Below are 11,849 nucleotides of genomic sequence, written 5' to 3' on the forward strand. Positions count from 1 at the left end.
TTACGTCCGTGACGCCGGGGAGGAGAGGACGTGGGGTTTCCGAGCGTGCGCAGTGAGTGCGACGGTGACGACCCTTCGGCCTTTTTAGGGAGGGGGCTCCGCTGAGATGGGGGCGGCGGCAGCGGAAGCGGATCGTACCCTCTTTGTCGGCAACCTTGAAACTAAAGTGACCGAGGAGCTCCTTTTCGAGCTTTTCCACCAGGTCAGCGGCCGAGAACGGGCTTTTCCTTTCGCTGTGCGGTTCCCGTGGGGCCCGGCCCGACGGCCGAGCCCGCCTTCCTGGGGAAAGCGGGGCTCTGGGTCGGGACGCCCGACGGGTGGGCCGCTTGGGGCTGGAGGTCCACCGGGAAAGCGAGGCTCTTGCTGGGTGTCGCTTGAAGGGAAGAACCCTAGTCCGTTCGCTCCAGGTTGGTGGGGGCTTCCTCAGTGAAGCGTTCCCGAGGTAAAGATTCAGGGATCCTAAGGGGCACGGTGTGTGTGGGTTCTTCGTGGAGCCGGACTTTTCCTATCCCTTTGCTCGTCTTCGGTTTATCTGGCTAATTAGATTTCAGTTGCTTGGTCAGTGTATGTTTTCCACTTACGGGTTTTTTTTTTTAATTAATTGCAACATTAAGATTTTTAAAGTACACTAAATACTCCGTAGTAAAGCAGACTTGTAGTGTTTCGGTATTCACGTCTGCATTGAAATATGTTAAAGATTCAGAGTATCTGGTTCTCTCCAGTTCTAGTCTCTAACAACTGGTAATACTTGGTTAGTCAGTACAAAAGTGAATTTTTAGTACAAGGAAGCCACTTTCTCTAGCTCTTGATAAACATTACCCCGAGTGGGAAAGTGATGGATGTTGGTCACCTTGTTAAAAAGTCATAAAGCATCATGAAACGTAACTGAGTAACTGTTTCCAGTTCCTTATGGGCTTCCTTCCCCTAAATAAATTAATCAGGTGTTGAGTCGTATGACAGAATCTTTAACTGAGGTGGAAATCCCTGTTTGTCCATTTTTTAGATTTTTCTTGGTTACGTTTCTGTTGTTGTTGTTGTTTTTAATTAATTTTTTGCTGTTCATTAACATATAATATGTTATTAGCCTCAGGGGTACAGGTCTGTGAATCGCCAGGTTTACACACTCCACAGCACTCACCATAGCACATACCTTCCCCAATGTCCAACATTTCTGTTGTGTTTAAACGTCGTAAAATTTGAGTATTTCCTTGAAATTGCCTCATTTAAATTCCGAAGACTTTTTTTTCTTCTTCTTCTTTTTTTTTTTTTTTTTTGTCTTGTTTGTAGGCGGGGCCGGTAGTAAAAGTGAAAATTCCAAAAGATAAGGATGGTAAACCAAAACAGTTTGCATTTGTGAATTTCAAACATGAAGTGTCTGTTCCTTATGCGATGAATCTACTTAATGGAATCAAACTTTTCGGGAGGCCCATCAAAATTCAATTTAGATCAGGTAACTGTTCAGTGTTATTGTTTGGGGAGAGGTTTTCTTTCCTGCTTTGTTCGTTTTTAATTATTCAGTTTTAAAGAGCTTCTTGTTGGATAAAAATACCTTAAGCTTTGTGGATAGTAAGCTTTACATATCCCAGTTTAGTACCGATAATGTCGACAATACGGATTTTGAAAGTCGTCATTTTAAAATTAAGTTTGGGTTACCGAAAAGAGCATAAACTTTGTTTTTAGAAAGACTTGGGTTTGGGTTCGTGCTCTGAAAGGAGCGAGGATTGTTTTTTTAAAATACTTTTCCTGACTGCTTTGTGATTGGCATCTACAAATTTTGATTCTGGGTGATGTGAGGATGAAACTTCCCATGTATCCAGTTAAAATATAGTGTGGGCATCAGAATATTATGGCCAGATTGGATGTTTGTACGTTACATAGTACTTATTTGGAACCCTCTGTTTTGGACACTTAAAATTTTCACTCTGATGAAACGATGAAGCGGTCTTCTGAAATTTGAGCTTTTCTCTTGTAGCTTCTGTCTACCATTTGACATAATTTAGGGGAGGGATAAAATTTAACTTGAGTTTTCTATCAAGGATAATTTCTCAAATTACTTCATTTTAGGAAGTAGCCATGCCTCACAGGATGTCAGTTTGTCATATCCCCAGCATCATGTTGGAAACTCAAGCCCCACCTCTATATCTCCTAGCAGGTAACATTTTGGACCTATTAAAATCATTTATTGGAAATTTTTTTTAGGTATTATCTCAAAACATACTGAGGGATTTGTTTCCTTTTTTAAGCTCCCACCTCTTTATTTTTCTGCTGTATTATTCATATTTTGGATTATAAATAGATATCTATATAAGGGGACTATAAACTTATATAGTACCCCTAAAATTGATACATATGTACCTATAATTAGGTTCATTTATGAAGATGTATACCCACAGCTACATATTTAATATGTAACTGAAAATTTCCCGGAATATTACTCTCTCTACTCTCAGTTTACTCTATTTTCTATTTTACTTTCTTTTAAAAATTCAAATTAGTTTTCACCACTGATTGGTTTTTATTTGCATTTTAAAAATAGCTATCAGTAAACAGACTAGTGGACTAAGAGTTTATAGAGTTGGATTCTAGGTCTGCCTCTCCGATTGTGGAATTTTGAAGTAGTCTCATTTCTCTGGTCTTGTCTTCCCATTTGTAAGGAAAAGCTGAATTGAATGCTCTCCAGAGTCTCTTCTAGCTACTGAGGGTTAGAAAAGGTACCACATTTATACTAAATAATTTTATTTGCTTTGAGAAGTGCGATCTTTTACCAGAGATGTTTTTTTCCTGGTTTATCAGTGGAGCTATTTATCAGTTATAATGGGCTTCATTCAAGAAAGAAATATCTGTCCTGTGTCAGGTTCTTCACCGAGTCGTTTGCATTTATGGTCTTGTTTCTCACAGCGCTCTTAGGAGGTAGGGAGTATTGTTAGTTCTGCCTCGCCTGTGAAGAAAGTGAGGATTGGATATTAACTTGCTTGAGTTTGAATTGCTTGTGAGCAGTGGGCTGGGACAGAAACCCAGGCATTGTGACTGAGCCCCAGCCACTGTGATAGGCTGCCTACTGAAGGTGTAAAGTCTGCAGGAAGACACATGGATTTTGTGACTACCTTTAATAAGTTCTGTAAAGAGAGCATAGAATGTGGTTGTAGAAAGGTTTGACAAGGAGAGATGATATAAATGAATGAGGAACTAAAAGAGGCCAATGTATCTAGATCATAATGGAGGAAAAATAGAGTAGTAGGTCATGTTGGTGAAGTAGAATGGGGGTCTTTTTTTTTTTTTTTGGATTTTATTTATTTATTTGACAGAGAGATCACAAGTAGGCAGAGAGAGGAAGGGAAGCAGGCTTCCTGCCGAGCAGAGAGCCTGATGCATCCCAGGGTCCTGGGATCATGACCTGAGCCGAAGGCAGAGGCTTTTAACCCACTCAGCCACCCAGGTGCCCCGGGTCTTTTTTTTTTTTTTTTAAGTTTTTTTATTTTTTATTAATTTATAATGTATTATTAGCCCCAGGGATACAGGTCTGTGAATTGCCAGGTTTACACACTTCACAGCACTCACCATAGCACATACCCTCCCCAGTGTCCATCACCAAACCACCCTCTCCCAAACCCCTCCCCCCAGCAACCCTCAGTTTGTTTTGTGAGATTAAGAGTCTCTTAATGTTTGTCTCCCTCCCAGTCCCATTTTGTTTCATTTTTTCCTTCCTTATTCCCCAAACCCCCATGTTGCCTCTCAAATTTTTCGTATCAGGGAGATCATATGATAATTGTCTTTCTCGATGGACTTCTTTCACTCAGCATAATACCCTCTAGTTCCATCCACGTCATTGCAAAAGGCAAGATTTCATTTCTTTTGATGGCTGCATAGTATTTCATTGTATGTATGTATATATGTATACACACACACAGCCTCACATTTTTATCCATTCATCTGTTGATGGACATCTAGACTGAAAGAGGGTCTTTCTTATAGGCCATAGTTACAATTTGGGAATTTTCTCCTAAAAACAGAAGAAAGACACCAAAATGTTTTCAGTAGGATAGTAATAGGAACGCGTTTATATTTTAACAAGTTGTTTGCTGTGGGAGAATGGATTGGAGAGGACAAGGCTGAAAATAGACCAGTTGGGAAGCTATTGGTAGCAGAGTATTGGTATTAGTAGCAAGAAAGCAAGGAAGTTATTAGGGTGAGGTTGTGGGTTTGGATAAGGGTGGTGCCAAGAGCTGCAGTGAAGTGGCTTTGGTATGAGAAGATAACTGGCAAGTAAAATTGCAAGAAAGAATAGTGTAAGAAGGGTATCCTCTTAGCATCCTTTCTTGCCAACTGAAATTGTGTTTAAATGCTTCTCAGCAGATTTGGAACTTGAAGCATTTCCAACCCCCTTTTTTGGGGGGGAATTTTTTTTTCTTTTCTTTTCAGGGTAACATCCAACCGCTTTTGTAGACTCTTCAAAGATATCTCAGGTGGAAGAAAAAAGTTTACCTCACTGAGAATTTCTTTGGAAAAATATATACAAGTAAATAAGTTGTTTTTAGTTTAAGGTTAGAGTGCCTATCATTTTTGTAAGGAAATTTATACTTTTTACCCCTTTAATATATACAGGTCTAACCTGATTTAAGAAAACCCAAAATGAAAAGATCTAAACTATGAGACAAATCAGTTAGTGATTTGATTCTAAGTATTGTAAAATTTAAAGCATTTGATAAAGTGGCTTTCTGTAGAGTAAGCTACTTTTTTAGGAATTGAGGAATAAGGTATAATTTCTTAAAACTAATATCTAGTTTTTGTTAAAGAACTCTTCATTCCTTGCTCCCCCCAGACCTGTTCTTCCTCCCTATCACAGTAAATATGTAATTGCTCAAGGCCCAAATCTAGATTTTATCCTTTATTTTTCTTTTCCCCCTCATCTGTCATATCTAGTAGAACAAATCCTTTTCATCTCAGTTTTCAACCTAGGCCTCTGCACTAGCCCTGGGATTGATAGTTTTTTTTTGTTTTGTTTTGTTTTGTTTTTTTTCTGTGAAGGGCCATATAGTTAATGTTTCAGACTTTGCAGGCCCAGCCACTGTAATAGGCTGCCTAGTGAAGGCGTAAAGTCTACAGGAAGACAAATGTGTGTTGTGTTGTCCGTTTGTGGTGGGGGTGGGGAGGTTGCAGGTCCTTGTAACACTACATAGATAAAATAGACACAGGAGTGTTAAAGAAATGGGATTTGGACCACAGGCTATATAGCTTGCTCCCCCCGTGATAATTCTTCCCTCAGCTGCAATGTTTAGCTTCCAAGTAATCTTGTTGCTCCATTTTTACTTCAAATGTGCCTCCTTTTTAGAAAGACAATCCCTGACCAGCCGAGCTAAAACAGAACATCAATTATATCACTGTTACAAGGTGAAGTTGTTTTACTATCTGAATCCTTCCTCTTATCCATGAGAGCAAATAGATATGTGGTCTTTCTTGTTCATTCCTACCTTTGACAAGGTCTTGCTCATGATTGGTATATCGTAAGTATTTGTTAAATGGATGATTATATGTTGGTTTTTTTTACTCTTCACAGATATGAAAGGAGTGTGGATAGCATGAGTCCATCAGTACAGATAATTCAGAGATCTTTCTCTTCTCCAGAAAATTTTCAGAGACAAGCAGTGGTAGGTTGATTTTCTTCTTTTCTCTTTTCTTCTCTACTTTTTAAAAAAAAAATATTTCATTTATTCATTTGAGAGAGATAGAGAGAATATAAGCAGGGGGAAGGGCAGAGGCAGAAGGAGAAGCGCAGACTCCCTGCTGAGTTGGGAGCCCAATGTGGTGCTTGATCCCAGGACCTGGAGATCATGACCTGAGCTGAAAGCAGACACTTAACCAACTGAGCCATCCAGGCGTCCCTTCTTTCCTTTCCCTTTCCTCTTCTTTTTCTTAATGAAGTAGTAATTCCTTTTATTTAAAAAAAACTAGCACACACCCACAGACACAAAACTAGCACATATCTTTGTTTTACTCTTTACTTACAGGTACAAACTGTTCTCTTAGTAGCCATGAAAAATACCAAGCAGTTTTCTACAAATAGAGTAATTTCTAAGATATTACCTAAAATGTTAGTTTCATGAGGAGTAAATTATCAAATTCTTGAATTTAAACAAATTAGACCTTGATTAGCATCTACTCGTGCTAGAATTGGGGTTACTCAAATGTCTAGACTAAGCCTTTAAGTAGCTTACACATACACACACTCTCATACTCACTCACACACACACAAATGAAACCCCTAGAAAAATAAAAATAGTTACAATGTATTGATTATGTAATATGTGTCAGGCAGTATCACCCAAAAGTGTTACATATTAATACATATTCTTTAGGGTAACTGAGATATATCCTGTTGTAATACATAGGAAAATTAAGGGTGAGGAAGGTCATAAATTAGCAAGTAGCAGGAATGAGATTACAATTGTAGCCTGCTAAAATTTGAAACCATGTTTTGAAGTGCTACCCAGAAAATTTAATGAGGAAGAGCAACACAATAAAAATAATTAAAGTAGAAAACCCAGAAAATCACGATTAAGTTACTGAATAAAATACCACATTTCAAAAATAAAATAGATTTGATAACTGTTTAGTGCAACAGACTGTGATGTACACTTGCAAATACAATTTAGTTTATGAAGTTTTAAAAATTGTCAGAGGTCTTTCATCTTAAAAAGACAAAAGCAGAAGTTCATAATTGCTTTTACCAGTAATTTGTGGACCTGAAGGGTTTTAAACTCAGCTTCTCAAAAATAGTCACATTTGATATATTGAATGCTTGCTGAAACATTCATTCTTTCAACATGCAGTCTGGATTTTTACCAGCCTATTAACATCTACGAACTTTCATCTCTCTCATGGCTGAAAAATAAAATTTATGCCTCATTTACTTTCCACTACAAATAAACTAAAATGTACTTCTTGAGACATGCATTTTTGGCCTAAATGTGACTTATAACTGAAGTTAAATAATGTTTCTAAAGGTTGCGCAGAAATAAAACTCAGACATCTTCAACTTGAACTTCTAAAACCCCCCAAAACTTAGAATGTTCAGAGAGGGGTGCCTGGGTGGCTCACTTGGTTAAGCATCTGACTTTTAATTTCAGCTCAGATCAGCATCTCCGGGTCATGAGATCAAGCCCCATGTTCGGCTCTGCACTCAGTGGGGAGTCTGCATGAGATTCTCTCTCTCCTGCCCTGTCCTTACTGGCAAATGTGTGCACTCACACATGCATGTTTGCTCACTCATGCTCTCTTTCTCTAAAATAAATGTTTAAAGAATTGTTTAGGGGTGCCTGGGTGGCTCAGTGGGTTAAAGCCTCTGCCTTCGGCTTGGATCCTGGTCTCAGGGTCCTGTGATCGAGCCATGCATCAGGCTTTCTGCTCGGCGGAGAGCCTGTCCCCCCCCCACCCCCCCCGCCTGCCTCTCTGCTTACTTGTGATCTCTCTCTGTCAAATAAATAAGTAAAATCTTTAACAACAACAAAAAAAAATGTTCAAATGATTCTTGAGTAATTTCCTAAGTTTTAGTTAGATTAGCGTGATCTCTGTAGGTTGATCACCCATTTTGATTTTCACTGAGCTGAAGAACATATTTAACAGATTGAAGATAAGTAGAACAACTGCATTTCACATTTGTATTTTTCTTGAGCCGTTATGGAGGGTTGTATGTGTGTGTTTCAGGGAATGGAGATGTATTCCCTGATATTCTTGGAAGCTGTGCTCAAAGGCTTCTTACAATATATTGTCCTTAATGCTTAAAAACAGTACTTAAATACATTGATTGGAGTCTTTGACCAGTTTCCTGTTGATTTCCATTTTTTTTTTTGTAATAATGAGACTGTGCGACTAGGCTTAAAATCTTTGGTGTGTTTTACGATTCTATCTTTGTCTCCAGTCTTTCAGTTTTTTTCATTTTGTCATGAAGTCCTTTATTTTTTTCTTTTTCTTGAGTTCATTTCTTCTTTTCTCTTTGCCCAAATCACAGTGTTGGCTTGTGACCCCTCAACCTTTTGCAGGTCTGCAAAATATAAATATAAGTAAAGTAAACTTGAGGAACCAATATAAAGGGATGTCAACTTCTATGTACATACCACATATTGTGGTGTAGGCTTAAAAAAAAAAAATCACTGGCTAATACTTATCATGGGCAGAATTTGGGGACCACTGGTCTGGTCAGTTTGTACTTGTCTCCATTTTCTTCTTGCTAGCCCATCTCACACACAGTTTCTAAATGAATGTTAATAACCCTGTTTTGCTTATCTTCCTGGTAATTTGATCTTCCCTCGTTTGCAAGATAAAGTCTGAATTCCCTAGCCTAGTTATGAGGCACTGCCATCATCTGGGGCCAGTAAAGTTTTCCAGCCTAACTGTCCATTATTCACTGCATATGAGATCTCTAATCAGTCAGAATTCTTGGTATTCTACAAACTCAATTTTCTTCGTGCAATTTCCCTTCCTTGGTATACTTCCCCCTTAAAATACTCAATCCATACTTTATTATTATTTTTTAATTTTATTTATTTATTTGACAGACCGAGATTATAAGTAGGCAGAGAGGCAGTCAGAGAGAGGAGGAAGCAGGCTCCCTGCTGAGCAGAGAGCCCGATGCGAGGCTCGATCCCAGGACCCTGGGATCATGACCTGAGCCAAAGGCAGAGGCTTTAACCCACTGAGCCACCCAGGCGCCCCTCCATCCATACTTTAATCCTTAGATAATATGCCACCTTCATGAAGCCTTTCCTAATGATCCTGAGCTCTTGGCTCTTTTTATGTCCACCAGACAAGTGATTCACATTATAATCATTTGTATGGCCTCTTCTAAGTTGTATTCTTGAGGGCAAGGAGTAGTTATATACAGATATCATGCAGGTATACATTGGAGCAAACAAAGCCATCATGTGTTTTTTTACTTCAAGTTCTGTTTAACCTAAGATCCTTCTGGGCAGGAATAATTTTGCTTTCCCGTCATTACCTGTTTGGTTCACTGTGGCCAAGTATATATATTGCTTTGATACTTAGAAATACTTGGCAGTTAACATTTTTTTTTTCTCTTCTCTTAGATGAACAATGTTCTCAGACAGATGTCCTATGGTGGGAAATTTGGTTCTCCACATCTGGATCCATCAGGATTTTCCCCATCACATAGTCACAGTTTTAATCAGTCTTCAAGCTCCCAGTGGCGCCAAGATACGCCATCATCACAGCGTAAAGTCAGACAGAATTCTCATCCTTACATACCGGATAGACATCATAGCCGTGAACAACGATACACTGATCATGGGTCTGACCATCATTACCGAGGAAACAGAGATGACTACTTCTATGAAGATAGGAATCCTGATGGCTGGAGCCATGACTATGATAACAGAAGAGACAGTAGTCGAGATGGAAAATGGCGTTCATCTCGACATTAACAAGTACTAAAAGGACGATGTTATAGGGTCATTCTAGGTTCCTTTGGCTAAATTGACCTGGAAATGTTTTGTTAAACTGTACAGAGCAGCTTTACAAGTTGCCATGTTTCTTTATAAAATTTTTAAAACCTATAGCTACAGTCTAATACAGAAATAAGAGTTGTGGTTCCCGTTTTATTGCATTTTAGTAACCTTTCACCTCAGGGTTTTATGAAGAGGAAAGGGTTTTTTGCAAAAGAAAGTGCCACAATTCCTAATCATTTTAGATAAATGAGGAAGGGATGTATTATATGGGTTGGCTGTATTATAAAGCAAATATTTTAATTATCTGTTAATCTTTTTGTATTGCAAGAAGTTTCTTGTTAGTCAGATTTTGGTGTGTATAATAGAAAACATTCAAGCTCTGATAGTCTGAATTGACTAGCAGTATTTTGTTAAATGACAAAATGTAATTACAGTGATTCATTTTACTACCATTTTACATAGAAAGCATATTGGTAAAGTTTGGGGATAAATCATTTGACTTCGTAAGAGAATTTTTAGTGTAAGTTCTGTGACATGATCTTTGAGTTTTACTCTAATTAAACATAAAATTGTAAATTTATACATGCTATCTCATTCTAAAATTTTAGAATTTGCTCATTAAATCAAGTTTGATGTATAACTGAAGTCACTCAGGAAGTTAAATATTTCTAAATGTATTTTTTTACATTAAAATACAGTGTTAATATAACTCCCCCTTTTCAGGAAGAACACAAATGTAAATGCATAGTCAGATAAAAATGGTGAAATGTTTTACTGAAAGTATGCTTTTTTGGGGGGAAAAAAAGTTCCTGAAGCCTTTAAGAGCTGCCTCTGTCACTCAAATTTTAAAAATTTTAACATTTTCAAAGTGCCCAGGACATGTTATAAGGATATGCTTTATTATGGAGATTGTACAGCTTGCTTTTTTGTTTCCACATTTGAAAGAATTTAGTCTTAAACATTTTCTGATTTAAAAATTTTAAAAATCTTGTTTAGCAGAACTGTTGTGTATCAAGATGCTGTTGCCCCTTTGTTGTAGAACTTGTTTATAAAAATGTTATTCCTTGAAAATTTTTGATCCTTTTTAGTATTAACCACAGCATTTGTACTCTGTTGCTTTTTAATATATTGAAAACATAAAAAGGAGTGTGCCTTATTTTTTTGACATCACTAACTTTGAAGACACTGTATACAACATTAGCAGGATGCTTCAGTTCAGTGATTGCCTAATGTTAAGAACGTCTGTTCTTAGAGCACCCTGAAATACTCCTTTTGTACATATAGAACTTAATGTTTTACGATCAGATCTTCAGTGACATGATTATAGAGCATTATGAACTGTTACCCTCCTTGAGAGTTCACATACTCTCAGGTCTTCCCTATTTGTAAATAAAATGCATGGAGTTTTAGGTAAATGGAGCCATTTACTCAACCTAGAGAGTGTTAGGATCAAAAATTTCTCTTTGCTTTAGCATTTTAATAGAAGGATTTGTTTCAAATGAGCTTATTCTCAGGTATTTTACCTTTATGAATATTCAGTAGCTTTTACAGAGATTCACAAAGATTAATTCTAGTTTATTGTAGTTTATCTGTGGGTCAGATCTTTTCATATTGATTCATAGGTAATCCTGCTTCAGAATGATCCTTTTATGTTTTAATGACTTGGGTCGCACCCCTTTTGAGGTTCCAGTGAATCTTTGTCACTTCAACCTCAGCCAGTTGAGGTAATCAAACTAATAAATGTCCTGTGTAAGAGGATCAAACAAGATAGCCTCAACAAACTGAGTATGTTAGATGATTCATGCGGGTTTGGGAGCTGCAGTAGAAAGGAGTGGTTTTTGTGGGAGCAGTTTCTCCCCAGATGTTCACGAGCAACTGTTCTTACAATGTTCTGTAGAATAAGTAATCAAGTGTTTTGGTAAATGTTGGGGACTATAACTTTGGGTGGCTTTCTTTAGTGACAACACCATAAAGCTTCTGACAAGTACTGCAGTAAAGAAATCCTTAGGCTTAACCGTAGTATTTTCCAAACTTACTTGACCCTTATTTGACCCTTTTGTACCTAATACATATTAAGGTACTAAGACTTCCAAAGAATCTGACTCAACCCTTCTCCATCCAATCAACCAACATTTTTTATACTACTTTGTAATCATGCCATGTAGGTCCATATTCCTCACACCAGTTGCCATGATCCAAGAAGGGGTATCCTCAATAGGATTATTCCAACAGCATCCAGTGTGCCAGTTTATGTATTACAATAGTACCCTGTGTTTCTCTTGTCATAGCCTTATACTGTGTTATAATTTTCTTTTTATCTGTATCTCTTTAGGTAACTCCATGAAGGCAGAGAGCGTATCTTACCACTGAATTCTTAGTATCCAGTGCCTG

General features: G+C 37.8%; 1 protein-coding gene across 2 annotated transcripts; it reads left to right on the forward strand.

Moving 5' to 3' along the window:
- RBM7 (RNA binding motif protein 7) lies at positions 1-10,601 on the forward strand. Of its 2 annotated transcripts, none has more exons than XM_082682625.1 (5): positions 1-202; positions 1,288-1,450; positions 2,065-2,152; positions 5,555-5,645; positions 9,081-10,601. In XM_082682625.1, the coding sequence occupies exons 1-5, from the start codon at positions 107-109 to the stop codon at positions 9,432-9,434; spliced, it is 792 nt and encodes a 263-aa protein (XP_082538751.1). In that variant the 5' UTR covers positions 1-106; the 3' UTR covers positions 9,435-10,601. The 2 variants fall into 2 exon arrangements, with proteins under 2 accessions (XP_082538751.1, XP_082538752.1); XM_082682626.1 differs by having other exon boundaries at positions 21-202; positions 5,555-5,649; positions 9,081-9,308.
- Positions 10,602-11,849: the final 1,248 nt, after the last annotated feature.

Source organism: Mustela nivalis (genome assembly GCF_964662115.1).
Source record: "Mustela nivalis genome assembly, chromosome: 9".
Classification (NCBI taxonomy): domain Eukaryota; kingdom Metazoa; phylum Chordata; class Mammalia; order Carnivora; family Mustelidae; genus Mustela; species Mustela nivalis.